The 21,582-nt window shown below is 42.3% G+C and overlaps 1 protein-coding gene across 13 annotated transcripts in view; it reads left to right on the forward strand.

The window, feature by feature from the left end:
- sox6 (SRY-box transcription factor 6) overlaps nucleotides 1–21,582 on the forward strand; it is a 133,116-nt gene that overhangs the window by 54,258 nt on the left and 57,276 nt on the right. For all 13 annotated transcript variants that reach the window (XM_085760226.1, XM_085760253.1, XM_085760272.1 and 10 more), the window contains one exon: nucleotides 13,193–13,282. In XM_085760226.1, coding sequence (XP_085616352.1) covers nucleotides 13,193–13,282 — 90 coding nt within the window. The remainder of the gene's footprint in view (nucleotides 1–13,192; nucleotides 13,283–21,582) is intronic.

Below are 21,582 nucleotides of genomic sequence, written 5' to 3' on the forward strand. Positions count from 1 at the left end.
CACAGCTGTTGAACTGACTGTTCACAGATAATCTATAGCTTTAATCTATAAATATCAATAATCCAATCTCCAACGTTAAAGCTCTCCGTCTAAGTCACATTTATTAAGACTAAAATACAGAGAAAGAGAATGCCCCTCCTTAAGACTACAGCTGTTTTAGAGTGGATTCAGTAGCCGCTCAAGCAGAATATTCAACACCTGGAGCCTTTGACAGAGTCATGGCTAATTAGCTTAGCAAAGGGGAGCCATACCACTATTCAGTCAAACTGCAACCCCTTTTTAATCTCAGGTAGAAGGATATTTAATGATTCTGTTACACCAGCAGGTGACCTAACCATTGGTTGTGACATAAAATAGCACAGCAAACGTGGCCTGCCGCTGTGAACTAATTGTGTCTGGGCATAGGGTTATATGTGTGTGTACTGTATGTATGCGCTTCCGTGTTACCACTTAGATGTCTCTTCCTCTCCCTGTGCCTTCATCACCTCTCTATTTGTAAGTGTAATCCCCCTGGCAAGGTTGTGTATTATCACTGTATAATGACTGTGCAGTAGGTTGAGTGTGGGGGAGTGATCAGCATTGTGTGTGTAGCCCCAGGTCATTATCCTCTATTACAACAGGCCATGTAATGAGATTCAGGGATGGGTGAAAGCTTTGGAAGAGAATAGGATCAGCTCTAAGCCTGTGGTCTGATTAGCACTGATGAACTCTTGACTCTGTTGTAACACTGTCCCCTGCCAGTGTCACAACCCGTGCGGCTGGAGCTCACTGGAAATTGGATGCAGGTGCTTCAGTCACAGCACCGACAGAGGATATGTTTTTGAAAATGTATTTAGTTTAATTGTAGCATTTAAAATATTTCTGAAAGGTTTTCTGAAGATTAATTACATGTAACCCTGTATACATTATGCCTTATATTTGAAAAATACCCCGTCCCTCTCCCCAAACAGACTGATGCACTTTCTCCCCTCCTCTTTTAGTTCCCTCCCTTCTCCCCTCTCCTCTCATCCCAGCTGCCATGTCATCTGGTTCTGCTTTATCCCACCTAATTAATAGGAATCTTTGTTATAATGATCTGAGCATGAGCCTCTGACTCTATGCATATGCAATGAGGGTTGGAGATTCAGTTGCCTTGGTTGCCGATTTTGAGGCATTCTTCACACATAGCTCGATGCTGCTTGCCTGCGACTGCGAGTGCAGCATCCTATCGGACAGCCGAAGGCCGGGACCCTCCTGGCAGGACACGCTGGCCAAACATCAGTCGAGACCCGTCCCTCCTGTGTGGCATGTTCCCATTTCCTTTAATAATCTGTTGTTTATTCTGTCAAGATGATTTGAGAGAGCTACTTATCTTGATGCAAGTAATCTATTTGATCAAATGGGCGATATAGTTTTGTGTGTGAATGCTTGCACACTATACAGTATGTCAGTGCGGGGGGGGGCTACCTCTCCCTCTCTGTGTGTGTGTGTGAATTGCACACACACTCTCTCGTGTGTGTGTGTTCGGTCTTGGCCTGTGGCGTGGTGCACCAGCCCAGCGGAGCAGTGCTCTGGTCTGTCACTTTTGTTTGAATAGGTAATGTAGATCTGTTCAGGCTGAAGAGACATGAGCTGGAATCGCTTGTTAAGACACATGATCAAAAGCGGCTCTCTGCTCTCTGCCAATCAACCCTCTTGTCACCCTGTGAAGCAGACGTTAAATAGATTTTTCGGCTGTATGCCGCGGGCAGCCTGCCAGCCTGACATGTGAACTTTCACAAAAAAGATTCCCTGCCCCTCACTCCTCCCTAATCGCACTTTCCCATCCTTTTCCTTGTTCTCGGTTTTTTTTTTCTTTGCCCCCTTTTTTTTCCCACTCCCCCTTTTTTTTCTCTCCCCATCTTCCAATGTTTGCCCCTCCATCCTGTGACCCTTACCTGAAACAGATCAATATTTCTCCTACGACTATGATTTTTTGTCTCCGACCCTGTCTTACTCTCTGGTGACAAAGTTGCTCCTGTGCCAGGCTGAAATCAGAGCCCAGGGCTAAATGGAGTGGCTGTGTGAGGGGGAACAGGGAGCCCAGAGTGCCTGGTCCACTGCTGAATTATGTATTTACTATCTGTTCCAAAACAGAGCCCTCACATAACACAGACACGTCCCCATAGGACGATGGGAGGCCGACACAGGTTTCACTTTACACAAGCTAAGATATAGATTTTGTTGCCTCTTTCAAAACGGGAACCCTTTCTGCTGTCTTGGTCATTCAGATGACAAAACAAGCAGCTGCTTCTTCAATGTGCAATTCTTTGCATTCAGGATCACCTTCCCCAGTTCTCATATTCCGATTAGTCAACAGTAGCAACTGCTGTGGAGCATTCCAGGGGCCATCTTCCTGGGTTTCAGCTGTTGAGCGTGTCCCCCTGCACCCATGCAGCACAAAACTCCCATTGTGATCCTGGCTTACTGGCTGCACAGGAACCCCTTGATAGGAGGAAACGGGTGTCTCTGAGAGACAAATCACAGCCAGGACAGCACAGAGGCTTGTTTGTCCTGACGTGCTCACAAACCCCCGCACGCTATAGCTGTAGGTATGTCTGATCAACTGTGGTTAAAATGAACTGCATATAAATATTCTCAGTGAGCGTTGATTGTGCAATAGCAATTTGGAGAGTGCAAAATATTGTTGTTGTTTTGTTTTTTTTGTTGGTGGTTATAAAAACAATAGATTTACCTCTGTGTTGTGTGTGTGTGAGTGATTGGGTGAGAAGCAGTTTGTAAAGGCTTGACTGTTTTATGCGACAGCGCAGTATTTTGGAGGGGCACAGAGATGGTGAAACGCTGACACACAAGAAGCCAGAAGCCATTAATGCTACTATATTTGTCATTGGGCTGTAACGCCTTGATTTGGGAAATATCGGCCTTGTTGTTGTTCAGTTGTAAGGGACATGAAGAGGGGACACACAGAGACCAACCTCCTACAATGACCAGAGTGGAGGAGGAGGTGCTGAGGCAGTCAAAAAATGAGAGGAACAGGGGCTATTCCACAATGGGATGGGGGGCAAAGGGAGGGCGCATGTGTCCTGCTGTGTGTGTGTGTGAGTGTGTGTGTGAATGCCTGCAGTAGGGTTACACTGGGGGACTTGTGTGCCAGCTCAGTATCACTGTCCTAGCTGTCGCATTCAGCTCCCAAGCATTCTCCACACATAACTTGACAAAAGAGCCGGTGTCATCTGACCAAAGATCAAAATAGTGCGAGTGTAACTCACACCCTGGGCACAGACAGCCTCTGTGGCCTGCTAATGATTTCAGAGCACATTGCAGGCTTGTTCTGTAAGTCAGAGGTACGTCAGCCATCCAGCCAAGAGATCCGCCTTGACACAAGGCAAACATGACAACCAGCGTAGATGCAGCCTATTAACATATTTGCATTGTTTTCCCCCCCTCCTTTACAGCGAGCATGAACGTCTTACACCAAACTTTGATGTGTTGCCTCTTGAACAAAGAGACTCTTTAATCATTTGTGATGAAGCAGATGTTTCCTCCCACTCAATGCTTTCTCTTTCCCCTTGTTCAATAACATTACAAGCGCCAGGAGATGTGATGAGGATGTCAGGAGAAACGAGTAGAAATGTGTTTTATTACACTCACAAAGCCTCGAGCGCCAATGATGATAATCACTTTTACAAACGTCAGTGCCGCCATTATAGTTTTTAGGTCTGCACTAGATGAGTGGTTAATATGCTTCTATACTACATTTTCTACTGCATATCAAAGTTTAATCAATGTTGCATGCTTTCCTTTGAAATTTGGATTTGTTTGGGGGGTGGCCTTCTGTCTGTCTTGTCCTAATTAGCATAAAGCTGTTAAAAAGAAAAGTGGATCAAGTGGACTCTTTACATTCATTTCATATCCTATAACCCATTATTGCACACCTCACCCTCCTCCTTTTTTGTTACTTTTTTTTTCCGGGTGGGTGGCACTTTGCTTCAACAAAGCCAATACTGTAGCTTCCCCGTTGCGAGCTGGACCAATGAGCTCAGTCGCTCATGAGAGGCAAATTTCTCCATCCTTGCCCAGCAGGTCTTAGTCTGTATGGCCCTGTACCCCCACAGAAAGGGGAATGGGCCAGCTGAATAGAAAAATACAGCTTCTATTGTTGCTGAACCAATTTGAACAACAGCACATTGAGACACTCGGTTGTGGGCAAATGAATGGGGTTTTCTACGAGTTGGAATACTTAACCTTTAGAGGTACTATGGTTACTTCATCATAGCAAGGCGAGGATTAGAGTGCCACATAGCTTTTTAATGCTCTAATGAATTATATTTGTTTTGATCAAGTTGCAATGATGAAACGATATTAAAAAAGACAACTATTTTTTGAAACTTTAACATTGTACTGCAAGAGATTTTTGTTTTTGTGCATGTATCTCCTTTTTCCTCAGAGAAACCTAATCACATAATTTTTAAAATAGTGACTTCTGGTGTTACAGTCCAGTGAGCAGGGTGTATGCGTCCTGATTTCTGGCATATTAGTAAACAAAGTTGGCTCCGAGATTCAATAAATGACCAAATTGCAGAAGTAGAAATTAATAATGCTCGCACTGTGAGCTTAGTCTTTTTTTTATTTGCTTAAAACTATATAGTTCATTCACATACACACACACACATGAGAGCAAAATGAAACTCATTTAGAGTATGTTGTGTTACCAAAAGTACAGTATATTACCCAGCTTATTCTTGTAATTTGTGCTTTTTTAATATCTCATCTTATGGTTCAGTCTCTGGAGCGCATCGCCATCGTCCAGTCGTTTATGATGAAATAAAGTTTCGATGTCTATACCAGACACTTGGCTTCACTGCAAATTGTAATGCATTCATGTGGATCCTATTAGTCTCTTTTTGTCCTTGTAGAGTCAGACACCCATTAATTTACTAAATCACACTGAACAGCCATGATCACAGTACTCCACGTTTTCTTCACACGTCTATTAATTTAACATAGTTGAATAAATGTGAATGTTTTCGAGCATTGATTAGCAGGCAAGTTTATATCTGACAGTTAAATTGCAGGGTACCCAAAAAAAATCTCTCCAATGCAAGGTACCCAATAATTTAATTTTTGTGTAAAATTATTATAATTTATTACAGTGTGTGGACCCTAATGATTACCGACATCAAATGGAAATTATAAATTGAAATCAAGTCCACATATTTCTCCTCATAATGTTCATCTCCACGAGTGCTGATCCCCTCATCAGCACCGCTGAGATTCCAGAAGTAACGTCTACTTTTTCTTTCTAATAAACCAAACACAGACTAGCTTGCACACACTCAAAGACGCATTATCTCTTCAGAATAAATATAATCAATGCCACACTTGAGACACTGCTTTATTAAATGTTTTATTAGTCTGATTTTTTAAATAGAAATTGTTTTAAAATGAATTATTTGTGTTTTATCCCACTCCATTTTAACAACACATCCACTTCACTCTGACCTTGCATGTGTTTTTTTTTTCACATGCACTATTTAGTCTTCCTTTATTTAATCAAACGAGTAATTGTTTGTTTCCCTGAGAGTGCATTGTATTAATAGTCATGTTCAATAGACTCCCTCTGCTGCCGGAATAGAGATTTTAAAGCAAAGGAGGGGAGACGAGTGGGGATGAAAAGTTCATTTTGCTATCCAAGCATTTAATGGCCCTAGTTCTTAAAAGTGACCTTGTGGGGTAGAGAGCGAAGCAGCACAGCAGCTCCTTCCAGCTGCACACATGGCATCCATCGGGGGCACAATCACGCACAGTCCCAACACCTCAGGCTCGGACATATGTTGAGTTTTATTTCATTCTTCTGACATTAATCCTATTCACCAGCTGTTCTGCCAGCTGCCACTCTCCGGCTTAAGGGGAGATTGCAGTTTTGGGGGCTCTGTGTACTGGTTTATCTTGGCTCCTCATCTCCTCTTCACCAAGTTTTGATTGTTTTTTTTCCTCACTTGCCCTCCTCTTACTTCCAGGTTCCTTGAGTTGCATACTTCTCCTGCAATCTTTCGCTCGCTTTCAACTCCTTTGCTTTTGTTTTCTCCCTCTTAATTTGTGTAGATAAAAGTGTCTAAAAGCTGCAATTTCTCTTTGAATCTTGGCTTTTTCAGGGCTTGTGCATCTACAATGCCTACAAAGTCTTAGTGTTTCTTCAAGATTCGTAAAAATATGTGCAGAATATTTACTGTTAACATTTACAGAGGCTAGCGATGCATAGCACTTATCAGCATGCAGCATACCAGTCTCATGTCTATCCCTCAACTTCTCCCACTCTTTCTCTCAAGAAAACATTTGTAAGGAATCTCAGCGCTCAAACCGGCTCACCTCAGTCATCTAACAGCATTTCTCTAGGATTAGCCTGGACATGGCCTCAGCCTGTACAGTTATGATTATTGACATATTGGGTCTGACATATTTCACATTTATGTGCATTGTCTGGAAGCATACTCAAGTGTTCTCAATGTCATTTCTGCTGAAGTACGGCCGGGCAGTCTGCGAGCAAGGGCCGCAATGAATTGATCATTGCTCACTGCTCACTTTAATAATTCAAGCCTGATTGCCACAGAGTGCCGCAGTAAAATGGATTGGGAGAGGTCACATGCTGCTCAGCTCAGGAGGTGAAGCCTCTTGGGGATGGTTAATTCATATATGCTTGATAGACACGTGTCCTATTTAGAGAGGTCAGGGTGCTGTGTGTGTATACAGCCTCTCAGAACGGCCAGGTCACCACTGGGGGATTAACACGTTGGTCAGTGCAGATAAAGCGAAGGATAAGGGACAGGTTCCTGGTCATGTAGGTCAGCATGTTTAGCTGCTCGAGGTAAAACCTACAACTCTTGAAAAAAAAAAGAAATAAAAAGAGTTACCTACAAAGTGCATCTGTTTTTCCTACTTAAAATTGTACTTGGCATTTAATGCTGCAGCCTTTACTTGCTTGTGGAGAAAAACACAGGGATACAATCAGATAGATTAGATGGAGGTACTGTAAGTAAGAAGTACAGAAAAGAGGATGAAGGGAGGTATTGGAGCAGAGGATGTGTTCACTGTCACAATCTCAGATGAAGCACATCTCATGTAGGTTACCTACAGTATATTTATAGAAACTGTTTACATGACCAAATAAGGTGACTAACAGAGATGCTCACCAAGTGGAATAATGATTAGGTGTCAGTTAAAGAAAGCCCACCACGAGGTAGCAGGTGCTCCACAATACACTGACATGTCTCAAGGAGCTGGACCTCTTTATTTATGCATGCCAGCACTAGTAATTACATATTAAAAAGCTGGAATTATTTAACTGCACCAAAAAAGTCTTCTGGAAATGGTAGAGGTTATTAAAACTGTTGACAACGAAGGAAAGGTAATTGCCTGAAAATGAGCGACAACGCACTGTTGTGCTCAGAATGTTTTTTCCCCCCAGCTCCCTCTTTAGCGTTTGCATTGTGCGGCATCACCCGGGTGTGTAACCTATTGCGTTCCGATTGCTCCCTTGCAATTAGTGCCCTTTTTGTCCTCACTTCAATAACGCCATGATTATGGAGACTTCAGGAGTATTTGCAGCATCCAACAGCTGTTGTCTCAGGGACTACCGGCTGAATGACAAAAACATGTTTTCTCTCTGCATTTCACTTCCCTGCCTGCCTCTTGTAATTATTATGTTTTATTTGGTGTGATGATGGGGTCTTGTTTTTAGTGTGTCTGTGATTAAGATATTCAAAGGACTCCTTGGAGTATGTCACAGTCCTTTTCTTTTTTATCAATCTCGACTTTTGATTTGTTTCCCGTGCAGCACAGAGTGGATGGGAAATTACATGTCAGCTTCTCATTGTCTGACTGAGATTTCTGAGAGTTTGATCTTTGAGACAGAAATTTATGCCTAAATTAAAGAAATATAGTACACCACTACACTGAATGTAGGAGTGGGATTTAAAAGCTTTTTTAAAAAAAAGCTATTTAAGACATTCCAGTTTTCTTTACGCTTTAGAATTGAACCACATAGTTTTTACATGTGTAATCACATACTGCAGTCACTGTGATGAAGTAAATTAAAAGCATTAATATCACATAGAGGAGTCAATAAAAGTATAATTTAGGGCTGTATACATCTTCAAAATAACAGTGATTGGTGTAAACTACTGCCATACTCAATAACTCTGGATATCTCTCATCCAGTTTCTTACTTCATTCAGCTTGTAGCTTGTCACAAAAACACTAATCATCACCAAGCTACAAGCATCCACATATAATAAAACTTTATAACTCGCAATAAAAAAACAAAAAAAGTTTTTTTTTATTAGTTCTAACATGTTTTACTGTATTCAGGACATGATTTTGACCAAACATTTCTGTTTCCCATTATTTTCATTATTGCATTTTCAATGTTGGCACATTTTATACACTCGTTTGACTGCAGCTAACTAAGTCTATAGTGGTGAATACTTAAAAAGCTTATTTAAAAGAATTACAGTCACTGGTCAGAGTTTTTGCAAATGTAAATTTAATATTTTGAGAAGTTATTCCCTACATTTTATCATCTTTATTTCATTACTTCTTTGACTTGCTCTTTGTTTATTCATTATTTATAAAACTCCTCATTCTTCAGTTTTGTTGTTGCAGTTCATAGATCTTCCTAATGCCCAGTTTAATGTTCTGTGGAGGTTTTGGTTCTGGTTGACTATAACTGGATTATGACAAATTGTAAAATATGCTGTGCTTCTTTCAAGCTGAAGCTTGTTTAGCGACTCTAAGCCCCATTTCCTCTGTTTCTCTGCAGCTCACTGCAAATACCGCTGTTTCCCTGTTTGCCTCACTGTATAGGCCTCTGCAATCTGGGGAGGAAATTATGTATATGGTCAGTGTCAGTTGATCATTGATTTGGTAATTACATGTTTCCCCTTGAGGCAGGGACGACTGATATACAAGGCCAATGCTAAAGGGGAGGTCTCCGAGTCTGTTATCCATGACTTATGGCTAATTTGACTCTCCTTGATAGCCCTCTTTTCTCTGCCAACGGCTTTTCAACACAACAAACACTCAAACACAAGTATCATCTTTCTCCCGGGAGAATAGTGCACACAGAGAAGCTCAGACTGTGGTGGCAGACAGTTGAAGCATTTTCACTGCTGACAACACAGGGTAATAAAACACCCACTGCTGCGTGTTGTAACAAACCATTTCTGAGCTTTGAAGCAGTCACGGTCTTTTGAAACAACATGATGGCGTGTTTTGTTGCATCAACACATTTAATAGATTAAACCTTTTAGCGATTGAAAACATCGATATGTAAAAGTGAAGATGGCCTCTTTATTTCTTTTTTTTTTTGCCCAAAGCATCATTGGTATATTTGTGAACTTTTTTTATACACACACTGGACTTCATGTCTCCATGGCAATCTGGAGAGCCATTTGAAAATTAGTGTGTCATGAATTTTTAAGATCTGCTTTATTACCGTCCAATCCAATTCCAAAGTGACAAGATTTGATTTGTTTGTAACTGTGTTTATTTGTGTAGTTGGTGTTTCGCTCAGTAATTTGAGTTTTTCGACCGTCTCCAATGATGGTTTGAATGCCCCGCTCTGTTTAGAGCCGCAATAAAAACAGAAATTAGCAAACGACTTTTCCTCTACCTTCGTTTCTCAACCGCAGGAATCAGTGGCTAACTAGAACAAGATTTAATAAACGCATTTTGTCGTACAACGTGAACAATGAAGACGATAATTAGTTGGTGCGTTGATGTGCCAGTGAGCTAACAGCTATCTGTTAGCGACTTTCCCTGAAGCCTGTCAGTGAGTAAAGATATAGGACAGATATATTTGTATGAACCTGCCTCGTAGCTTCACTACTGTGGTTTACAGTGAACATGATATTCTGGCTGCTCTGACTACCAGGTGCTGAAAGCTTTGTTTATGTCACACATCAACCCAGTAACATTCTTTTGTTGAGATTTATGAGGATCATTAGCTTTGTTTTTAATACAGTAAAAAAAAGAAGAAAAAAAAAAAGCTATAGCCTAATCTAGCCGACTCATCTCAGCTCTAGGCGTCTCAATCCCCGCGCCTGTTCACCCACATCAACACAATCAGAGATACCTGCACAGGAAAACCTGTACACAAGAGATGACAGCGCTGATAGGAGATAAACAAATTGAATTTGGTTGTATTAAATCAGTGATGACTATTCACTTTCTTTTGAGTGCCACTTGGAATGCTGTAAAAAAAAAATAAAAAAATAAAAAAAATCTTGGGAAAGGATTCAGTGCATTTTTCCAGCTATACAGCACCAGCCCCAGAGAAGAGACAATGAGACCCAGACGGGCTTAGTAGTCCAGAAACCATTCCTCTCTCAATGGGAACACGTCTTGGACGCACACTCCAGTAGTTTTGTCTTGTATGTTGCTATCTGTGCTAGCTGCAGAGCGGAGGGGGTCTGTGCCAGGCGAGGGTCCATAGGGACCATTGGAATCGCTGGGGCTGGAGGAAGTTGGTCTGGGTCCAGTGGGGCGATCTGGGCTTGGTGAGAAGCCAAGCTGTCTACTGCAGGGACGCTGGGAAAATGTAAATAAGAGCCTGATAAGGGCTATTGTTTTCATTCCATTCTCATCCCAGCTGAATGGCCTGCTCCCCAGCCACAGAGCATTTTATCTCGAGAGGGGGAGGGAAAGAAATGGAAGGGGAGGGGGTGCGAGAGATTTAAGAGCCCCCATAGGAAAATAAAAATAAACTCACTGGACTCTTCTCTTGTTTAAGCTAATTCCCCAGTATGTGATGTCCTACTTTAAGAGGACAAGTGTGTGTAACTCTTCTTTACACTAAAAACTTCAGAAGTTCGCTATTAACCGTCTTAAATAATGACGTTTCGCCTTTCCCTTGTAAATCTACCGGCGTTTGATACCCAGTGAAGTTGTTGAAGAGTGATCATAAATAATGTGTTATTCTATGGTGAATACAGTGTGCATCAACTTGATTTTCTCTGTGTCATAACCTGACAGTAATTATTATGTTGATACTAACCAGTGTTTCCATTGGCATCTATAATTTCTCCAGAGAAAACAGACAGGCATTTTAGAAACTGAAATAGCATTCCTCCTATTAATCTAAATTCTTCTGAAAACTAGGCTGTGGAAGGGTGCTTTGAAAAAAGCCAGACATCTGACTCATTTACTGTTTTCCTCGAGTGCGCCTGCGCGAAAAAAAAGTTGCTCTGCTTTCACCAAATCCATTTTTGGTTGCCTGTTTTGTCCGCGTCGTTTTGAACACTGGAAGGTGTTTGAGAGTTATTTTATAGACTAATCCTGGTCATTATTCACCTCTCCCAGGTGGAAGGCAGGGAGGACAGCGGTGCATTCCAGCTGTAGTCTCTCCTGTTGGAGGACTTGGCAGGTCGTGTTTGGCCCAGCGGAGGGGATGGAGAATTGAGGGAGCGGCGTCTCTCCTGGGAGGGAGGTGGAAAGGAGGGGGAGGACTGGAGTAGAATGGAAGCTGGCACCATATTATCTCCAACAGTTGGTGCATTCCTTAATGATCAAGTGCTGGAGCAGCATCTGTGATGAAAGCGTGCGTGTCTCCGTGTGTGTGCGCGCAAGAGAGAGAGGCAGCATATGTGTACATATCAACATATGTTGACAGTGTTTGTTTAATTCCCCTTTACGCCACTGTAGAAATAAGGCGTTTTCTGTGCTTCAGGGGAGAAAAAATGTCAAGCACTGATGTTGTTCTGTCTGTTTGAGGATTACGATGTATGGGGAGGTTGTTGTTCTGGGAGAGGAAGCTGCCTCACCGAGGGAAGAGGCGCTGCTACTCCCCCGTGCCCTTAACCCCTGTTTTAAGATCTGTGATCTTTGTGCCATGCAGGGAGTTAACACACCCAAACACATACAATATACACAGCCTTTTGCTCTCTCTCCCTCTCTTAGGGTCAAGGGGACAAACTGTGAGTTGGGAATTGGAAAGTCAATAAAGCAGAAGTAATGTTATAATGACCCTGGGCTGAAGATGTCCTGTCGACCCCCATCACATTGGAGGAAGTGGACAATCAAACAAAATGGTCACTCTGCTTGATCTCTCTGAAAGCCATCCTTAAACAAGGCCACAAGAACCACTGACCCCCTGTTACTCCCAGTTCCTCTGAAGTCAGTGTGTTTGTCAGAGAGAGCAACAGTGTTTGGTTTGTGGAAGCGAAGGGCAAGAGATGTTACAGCGGGATAAAAGGAAACGACACTTGTATACATTCTGAACTGTATAAATCTTCTGTGTCTGATGTCAGGGGTGATAATGGAGAAAGTGGAAGAGTCCACAATGCTGCATCGCGTGACAGGCTGTATCCCTGTTTGTCAGTCTGCGTTTCACATTATGTGCAACATGGAAACACGTGACAGCTACATCAGACTGAGAAAACAAACTCCTCAGTGACTTCATTTGAAATATTAACATGCTTACAAACTGTCTCTTTTTTAGGTTAGGTATGTGGTTAGACTCTTTTTTATTATAATGCCCCCAGGCTTTTGCATTTTGATGTAAAAGCCTGTTTTACAATACGATAGTTAGCTATATACGATATGTCCTGATGTGGTTCAGATTGGAGGCGGTTTGTAGAGACAGTAGCTCAAGGTGGAGGGGTGGAGGCTCCTTCTCATGCTGCTGGTGTTTGATGGGAACAGGCTGACCCCTAAGCGGCGCAGGGATGGTGGAGGCCTGGGTCGGCTGGCCCAGTGTGTTCTTTATCAGCTACCCCAGCGACAGCATGGCAGATTGCAGCCATTCCTCCTCTGATTCATTGTCTGCTGGACAAATGTTAATTGTTTTCATCATTGGCAGCTCTGTGAACGCTCGGACGTACCCAGTCTCACTCTTTGCCTCCCACTTAATGCGTGTCTCTGCCCTTATGCTATCCCCCACAATGCCGCTTCCCTTTCTCACTCCACCCTTAGCTCATCTCCCAACTGACAGACCAAGTCTCTTTGAATGTTTGCCGTGCACTACCATCAAATAAAACAGCACTCTTTCATCTGATATCATCTTTCTTTAAATTAAAGCGAACAGACATAGAGATTCACAACATTCGCAGCACTTAAAAAAAACAAAAAACAAAATCCATACAGATGATTTCACTATTAAAAAAAGCACTCGAAGATAATTTGCTCATCCATATGTTGTTATATATCGTTTGTGCAGAATCCTCATGCATGGAGAAACTTCTTTCTAAAGACTGGAAGGAGAAGATGGAGAGGCTCAACACCAGTGAACTTTTGGCAGAAGTAAAAGGTAGGACGACAACCATTGCATAAAACCGAGCAGATTTACAACACAAACACCACTTTAAGCCGTGTTAACAAGTCCCTCATTCCTATCAGACATACATAATCTATGTACTGTATAATCTCAGAAACAGCCTTGTACTGCGAAATAAAACAAAGGCCTTTGGCTGCCCTCCTCATTCATTTCTCTCCTCCCTTATCTTTTGTTGGAATGCCCAACTCTGTCCAAACTGCTGTCTTCGAAATTCCAGCCCATTTAGACCCATTCGGAGGCGCTCCGAGCTTGTCAGCAGTTTATTGTTGTTGTCCCTTCAGACGGCCCTGAGCCCAGCGACTCATGTGTGCGGCTGGCACATGCGGTGCGTTCATGCCGCTCTGGTAATTGCTGAACCCAAAGCGTGCTCGATGTAAACAGAGCATGAGAGTAAGAGTAAGAGAGAGGGGGGGGGCGTACGGAGAGGGAGATGATGCGGAGTCGTCTCCTCGGTGCGCCTGTGTTCGAGTGGAATGTCTTGACTCTAACAGTGAACGCCCTGCGCCGCGTATCAAGTGCTGCACGGCAGAGCGCAACTCCGCACTCCCCCAAAAAATCTCTGTTTATGACAGCATGAAGGTGGGCCGCGGATGGGCCGGGCTGCTGCTGCTCAGTCCTTAGCACTGACTGTTACTGAGAGCTGGCGTGTTTATACAGCACAGGGAAGCACAATATACCAGCTGGATGATAACACCGGGCTGTCACTGGATCCTGTGCTCTCCCTCCAAGATTATTTTATCAGACAACTTCTCTCTTGTTTTTATTTCTTCCAAAAACCTCGTCAACAATATGAATTTAGTGCATTCCCAATAAAGTGCTGAAATGCTTTTTTAAAAAAGATCATTTCATGCATGGTTTTCACTGACCTATAAAGAAAGCTCGTTTTACTGCTGTGCAGGTGATTTTGATCATTTGCTTAATTGTTTCTTTTCCCAAAACATGTGTGACACACATAAATAAAACTAGCGTTTGGTTTTAATTATTGAATTACACTTTCTCCACTTGCAAGGGGAAAGGGGGGGAAAAGGCTGTTGAATGTTCTAATAAGTATATTCATTGGCAATAACCTTAATGAACTGAAGGATAAATCACCGCTTGGTAAACTAGATTCATTGTACCTGCCCTAGTATACTGTATGCCACTGTAGATCAAAGTGCACTGGGTAAAATGTTTAAAATGATTTAGCCTTTTGAAAGCTGGTCTGTTAAATTACAGGCAGGGCATTTCTTCTGATGAATGGGAACTGGAAGGTTACTTGGTGGTTTGTAAACAGGTAGGGAGTCTGATAATAAACACTATGGCCTCTGTCTGTTGATGAGTTATGGAGACAGTCTATACACCACAGTTACCAATATAAATGCTTCTCCTATCACAGTGGCAGCCTTAGATTTTTAATTAGCATGCCATTTCATATGACTGTAGACATTTCAAAGGGCTGCTTTGTGCTCCCCCTTACAAATGTCTCTCTCTCTGCGTTTGATGTCTGCCTGATGTAAATACAGGCAATTAAAAAGAAGCCCAGGGTTGGAGACGCACAAGGTCCACTTAATTAAAACACAAACAAAGGTACCAAGCAGAAAACACCTTATGATTAAGATCTAAAGTGTTATGAGGAATCAGAGGTTCCATTAATTGTTAGGTTAAAATCAGCACACAAGGCAAACATGCCTGTAGGTTTCAAATGGATAAAAAAGAAAGTAGAGTATAAAGACAAACATTCAGACACAGAGAGACTACAGTGCAGGACTGGCAGCGTGGCCTTGTATATTCTGTGCCGATCGCTCACCAATTCTTTAACCAATTATACACAGCACCTCTGTAGGCTACCTTTTGACAATGTTCCATCAAAACCTTGAGAGATGAGCCGTGGTGTTACTGTAGAGGCACAGTGCTGGAATCTGACTGGTGAGGAAATAATTTCTGACTCGCTCTTACAAATCAAATAAAAATGCAAAACAATAAGTGTGACAGAATCTGACCCGAGGGCTCACCCATGAAGAGAGAGAGAGACATTCTTCTACTGCCGCTCTGTCGGAACATGCCCCGAATACTTTATCCTGCCGAGGTGAACACGCACGTACAGTAAACAAACAAAACAGAACAATTGTATCGACAACATCAGAGATTTGCTTTTCAAAGTCTGCTCACCCAGCCAAGCATGCACTTCTTACAGATGACACATCTATAATTATACCTTATTGTCAGGAGGGTGTTTGGCTGTATATAATGTGCCGTTTCCGAAGGTTAAAACATTTTTTCGGGGTTTGAGTGTTGGTTGACAACAGGAGCGATAATCCAGCAGAGGCAAGCGCTCCTTAAGTCAGACATGTAGAACGGTGTTATTAAGAGTTAATGATTTCAAATCTCTACCACCTTTTTCTTGTAAGCTGCGAGGGCTTAGGCATCAACAGGGGCAGAGAAAAAAGAAGGAGAGTTTGTGAAGGAGCATTAGTGGCGGATTTCTTTTCACCAGTCAATTCCAGAGCTGTTTGTTTTCATACCTGAGCTTAGCTGTCAATCTGCAGGAACGATGAGGAGAGAGATGAAATCTCCCGAACAAAACCACAGAGCAAGAAAGGGAGGCCAGCTGGAAGGGCTCCAAACCACAGAAAGTAGCAGATAATAGGAGGCAAGGTGGTAGGAGGAGTGCTGGAGGGAGGGAGAGAGAGAGAGAAAACAATTTTTGACGTGGATACTTGACTCGACATTTATAATTATACAGCTCAGAGATTTTTCTTTTCCTTAAAAAAAAAACAAAAAAAACATGAAGCCCCCCCCCCCTTTCATCATATGACTTGAAATACTTATAATCCCATACATAATTGCAGAGTGTATATACAGTATGGATGTATGTATATCCACACATAGGCTATACATTGTGTGAAATGTATACAAATATAGCACACACAGTGTCCTATGGTAGATAAGGTTGCTCTGTGTTGCATGCTTGCTGTGTGCAGGGTCTTTGAGCCTCATACTCAACAGAGCTGTTTAAGTTTCCCTGCTGAGTGCCAGTCTCCCAGCCCCCCGTTGGGGGAAGAAGAAGGAGAAGAAGGAGGAGAGAGAGAGAGAGAGAGAGAGAGAGAGAGAGAGAGAGAGAGAAAAATACTCAAGCATTTACTCAAACTGGAGGAAAATATGTACAGTAGTTACTAAATTGGAACACAAGCTGTATTCATTCTCTTGGAATTTGGTTTAAAAAAATATATAAATAAATATAAATAAGAAGAAGAAGGAAAAAAAAGAAGCTCGACATTACACCAGCGTTGAAACGGCTGCTTGAATTCTGAAGCAGAAAAATCAGGACTCTTGCACTGTCACAATCAATTTGAGAATGGTGTCCACATGACAGTGGTTGGGTGCACACAGACAGTCCTGTGGCAGGCAGATAAGTGGAAGCTCTTTAGGAGGAGAACACAGGGCGAGGCAGGGCGGCAGCTGAGACTGATTTGATGCTGGCCCTACCTGTGCTGGCTTCACTCCTGCACAGACAGAAAGGACTCCACTGTGTGAACACAGAGCCCATATTGTTCAGCCACACGGGGTTAGCTTCAAAACACGATTATTCACTTTAAATTTTTTAACTTTATTCTTAATGGCTTCCATAAAGCGAGGCTTTTGTGAGATTGTATACAGCGCTGTATCTGTGCGCACACACGTACGTTCCCGCCCGGTGACACCGACTACTGTCTGTCGCTTTAGAAAAAACAAGTATTTTGTGTTAGCGGTTGATTTCAAATGGCCTGTGTGTTTTCACAACATACTGTATATGAATATTATGTTTATTATATTTACCCAAACGTACAAAAACATTCACACACAAACAGCACAAAACACTATCTGTCCAGTTGCTCCAGTCAAAAAAAAATGCCTCAGTTAGCATTTTCTCCACAACACTTCAGTCAACTGTTTGCCCTGTGCACTCAGGTGAAATATGAGCCACAGTAAATCATTATTCCTCAGGCCACATTTGCCAGATGAATGTATGAGAGTGTTGGACTGTGTGTTTTTCTCCTCTAATGAATTGAGGAATTTAGCTTGTGGCAATGGAGGTAAAGAAGGAAGTGCTGTGCTCGAGTGTTTGTGTATGTGTGTTTGGGAATGTGTTGAGTGTGTGTGTGTAAGAGAGTGAGTGTGTGTGATAGGTGCAGAATTCTCTCTGTTTCTGTTGTGAATTATATTCCAGCGGTTTGTCCTGGTTTAACTAATGACTTTTAAAGTTGTATAATACGTTTCACGTCAACAAGAATATCAATCCTGTCTTCATCTGCAGAGAATGTAAAACATTTATGCAGCTGACAAAAAAAACACATATTTCATTTATTATAGGGGAACATACGCAAAAATATTTATCAACTTTCTCTCAGCAAAGCAAACTGTACCACTGTTATGGAAACCTGCTGAAGGCCTGCTCTACATTAGCACTATACTATAGATGTGAACCAGTATTTGGATTTTAGGGATGATCCCTGACCCTGCAAGAATGGAAACAAGACGTTTTCAGACTTTCACAATTTTTCTAGATCTTATTCCTTTTCTGAAGGTGGGTGCTCAACAACACTGTTACTTTTTCTTAAGTGCATCATTAAAACTATATTTATTCTTATTTTGTATATTTCATGTGCAGCTTTTTTTTTTTAACTTCTGGTTGTATAAATAGTGTCAGAAACAGTTTCACACAGAAAAAACTGTAGCAGGACAGATTTCTAGTACACTGTTTCTGTAACAAAAGCGAAGTCTTGATGGTACAGCGCCTTATTACTAAAGACGCACTAGATAGATGTCAGTGTGTGTCAACGACTTGACAGCTTGAGAACTAAAGTAGGTGTTCTTGTATGTTACTTTGTGAATACCTACACTGGTCTCAGCTCTCTTTGCTTCCTGTGCAGCTTTTTCAGTCCATCACTTGTGATCTGGATTAAACCCAGACAAAACACTGACACCGTTGAAACATTTATCCATCAGAGACAACGGTCTCCGAGTCTTTTGAAAGATCCCCTTTTGCACAGTCTAAGGAAACAGGTATGCTATGCTTTAATTATCAGCTGTATAGATAAGGCCGATGAATAAATGTGCTGTGAAAAGAATGAGATAACATCTAGCTCCTAATTCACTTCCAAGGTTTTGCAGACAGTAAGCTGTTGCCTTGATCACTGTCTCACAGGCTTCGCACCTTTTGTACGATAGGGGCCTTGAAAACTGTGTATGCTTTTTATAATTTAAGGGGACAGGGGTCAGACTCATCATCATAAAGGCCATGGGAGATGAATAAAGTGGAATGGAGGCAATCTTTGTTCTCTTGTAATGATCTTTGCTATATTCTGCCATGCACACACATGCAACGCTCTCCGTGGTGACAGGATTTCTGGTTTGTCGCACTGTATAACAGAGTAGAAGAATGACGAGTTCACTTATTGAAAGAACAGAAGTAAAGTTTCTGTGTTGAGTTATTTTTTCGCCTTCAGTGTGAATTTCAGGGTCAGTGGCATTCCCTGTGGAGTTATCTGTGAGGGTCGAGCCTCTATCTTGGCTTTGATGAAGTACCTTGTCCCGTGTCACGGACAGACAGTGAAGTGCTGGAGCTTTTTACATTAGCATAATTATACTGAAGAGTGAAGCTTCCTCTATCATCAAAATATTAGTCTCCATCGGTGTTCAGCATGAACAGCAGAACCACAGCAGATGAAGTGTGCTTTTATTAATAACCTCTCCACATGCCAATCAGAGTATTTATTTGAAAAAAAAAAATCATTTGCTGAGCCATTAAAATGATTATAATCACATCTGTCAAAACTCAAATACAGTATATATGCACACACACACACGAGTGCAGACTTATAGATACACCATAAGAGGCTTATAACACCAGACTTCCATTAGCATTTCCGAAAAGTAAATAGCCGTTTAAAGTCTCAAGAACATATGTTAGAGTGGTTTTAACATTTTTGAGAGGATCCGACTTTTACTTAAAGGTGGTGGTGAGTTTCTCAGTGAGATCTATCCATTACATATAGAAAAGCTTAGGGACTGAGAGTCACCGCTGCCAGTGGATGACATGTGCGCAATGTGAGTCATTGCTCATGCTTGTTAATGGGGTTTTATTGGCAAGATTAACAGCTTTTATATCATGGCAGAGGCAGCACGCCAGGTAAAGCAGCTGCTGTTCATATTGTCTTGGTTGCAGGACATGGAGACATGTTAACACCATATTACTGGAAACACATATGGCTGCGTGGCATTGATGAACAAGCAGTTAAAAGCAAAGGGATATCATAAAGCTATAGTTTGAGTTACTCCAGCTTGGTTTGCTGCCAGTGCAGATCCTCAATACGACATATTTTTTTCTCACCAAAGGATAAAATGTTTCAGTCACGTTCAGTATCACAAAAAACGAATTTGGTACAAAGCACCGGCGTGCGATTCATGCTTTTGTGGAAGCATTTTCATGGTTTTTGGAGAAAGGTCTGCAAGCAGAAAAGATTTTCACCACCAAAGAAGGTACCAATAGATGCTATTAGCTGCTACTCAATTGGCTCTTTGTGTTTCCCACTGAAAGAATGGACAAAGGGTCAGATGACCGCAGAGTTCACACACGTGTGCATTTACTCAGAGGCATGTACCTTTTATCGATTGGAGCAGCGTGCAACACACATCTGTACACACTCGTGTCCACATTCACACACACTTTAGGAGAGAGCGGAGAGAAAGAGCCTCAGCACGCAAGGCATTCAAGCTATGTGCACTGTGTGTGTGGATACAGCTTGGTACAATCGTAGCATTTAGACAAGTCCTAATTTACTTAGGATGGGCTCGCAGCATATGGAAGCATCCACAATGGCTGACTGATAGAGAGACAAAGAAATTCCAGTCTTCTGGCGCTAAAAAACTCAATTCAGATCTGGTCATAATGGCTCAGCTGTCCTAACCAAAGGAAGGGGAGAGAATAGGGTGCCTTGTGATTTTCCCCCTTTTCACCCTCACCCTCCCTCGCTTTTCTTCTTTTTTTGTGCCTGAATCTTTTATCTGTGTTATTCACTCGGGACTCTTCAAAGTAACAAGCCTCCTTCTTTTTCCCCGGTACTGGACTTGGAACCCAAATTAGAGACTGCTTGATTAGAGCAGAGAGGAGGGAGCCAAGAGAGAGGGAGATGTGGGTATTGGACAGAACAAATCGCACCCCTACAAAGTGCCTTTTATCCAAAGACCCCAAGGCTCAAATACCCCCATCCCTCCCCAAGCAACCGTGGCTCTGCTTGTTTTCCTCTTATCATTTATTTAGTCACCCGTTGATGTTTTCTGCCCTACTTTGTGACGTTTAAAAGAGGCAGGAATCTCAAAAGGTGAATGCTGAATGGGCTGAAATTGAACAACGCCGCTTTACCATCGTCTCCTCCTACAGTATTTGTCGATTTTCACATATCTGAAGTTCACACGGCGGCGGCCTGCGAGAAAAACAAGAAGAGCGCCAGCACAGCTTGACCACTCACTCCTGGGATCTTCTTCCTCCTCTGTCGGGCCGGTATTGTCCTACTGAGCCTCAGTCGTCTAACAGGAGGATGTCACAACATGTTAGGGTCTGGGCCAGTTTATGTAGCGCCAAGGCATCTCTGGGCTGTCTGTCTGCCGTCGGAAGCGCAATGTGAGGAGACATGTTAACGGGCAGACCCCAGCCCCACTGCTGTTAAAAGCCATGCAATATGCAGGAAACGGCCTCTTTTGTCAGCGGGCTGGTTAGACACAGACCACGACTCTCCTCTTCTGCACCACCCAATAAAAGTTTTATCTGGATTTTAAAGCTGATCCATAATTTAAAACAGGAAGAAAGAGATTTTTTACACTAACCAGCCAACAAAAAACACATGAGTTTGATTTTCTACTAAGCTGCGTATATGTCTCGGAGGTGAAACTCTTCCTCCACGTTTCCATGTTTAGATATGGGGATGCCAAAAGTTGTGTTTCAATGTTTTTTCTGCACAAATCTGATAATTTCTTTAAAAAAAAGGCAAAACTAAAATGTTCAATAATTATGATCAAAATTAGTATAGAGGGGAGGTCCAGACTGTAGTGCAGGGGGCAGCTCTGACTTCCCACAATCCAGCTCAGCATCAAAACAATGGGCCCTCTGTTAGTATTCTTCTGGTGTCCAGGCAGAAGTGAGCTCTCCACACTGAGACTGGACCACCAGACCCTTCAGTGGGCCCAGTCCCCCTGCACATTCATGCACATTGACATAAATAAAATATATATCCTGTATATTCCAGACAATTTTGCCA

The sequence above is a fragment of the Trachurus japonicus genome, chromosome 3, assembly GCF_045865225.1.
Source record: "Trachurus japonicus isolate A0001 chromosome 3, Traja_1.0".
Lineage (NCBI taxonomy): Eukaryota > Metazoa > Chordata > Actinopteri > Carangiformes > Carangidae > Trachurus > Trachurus japonicus.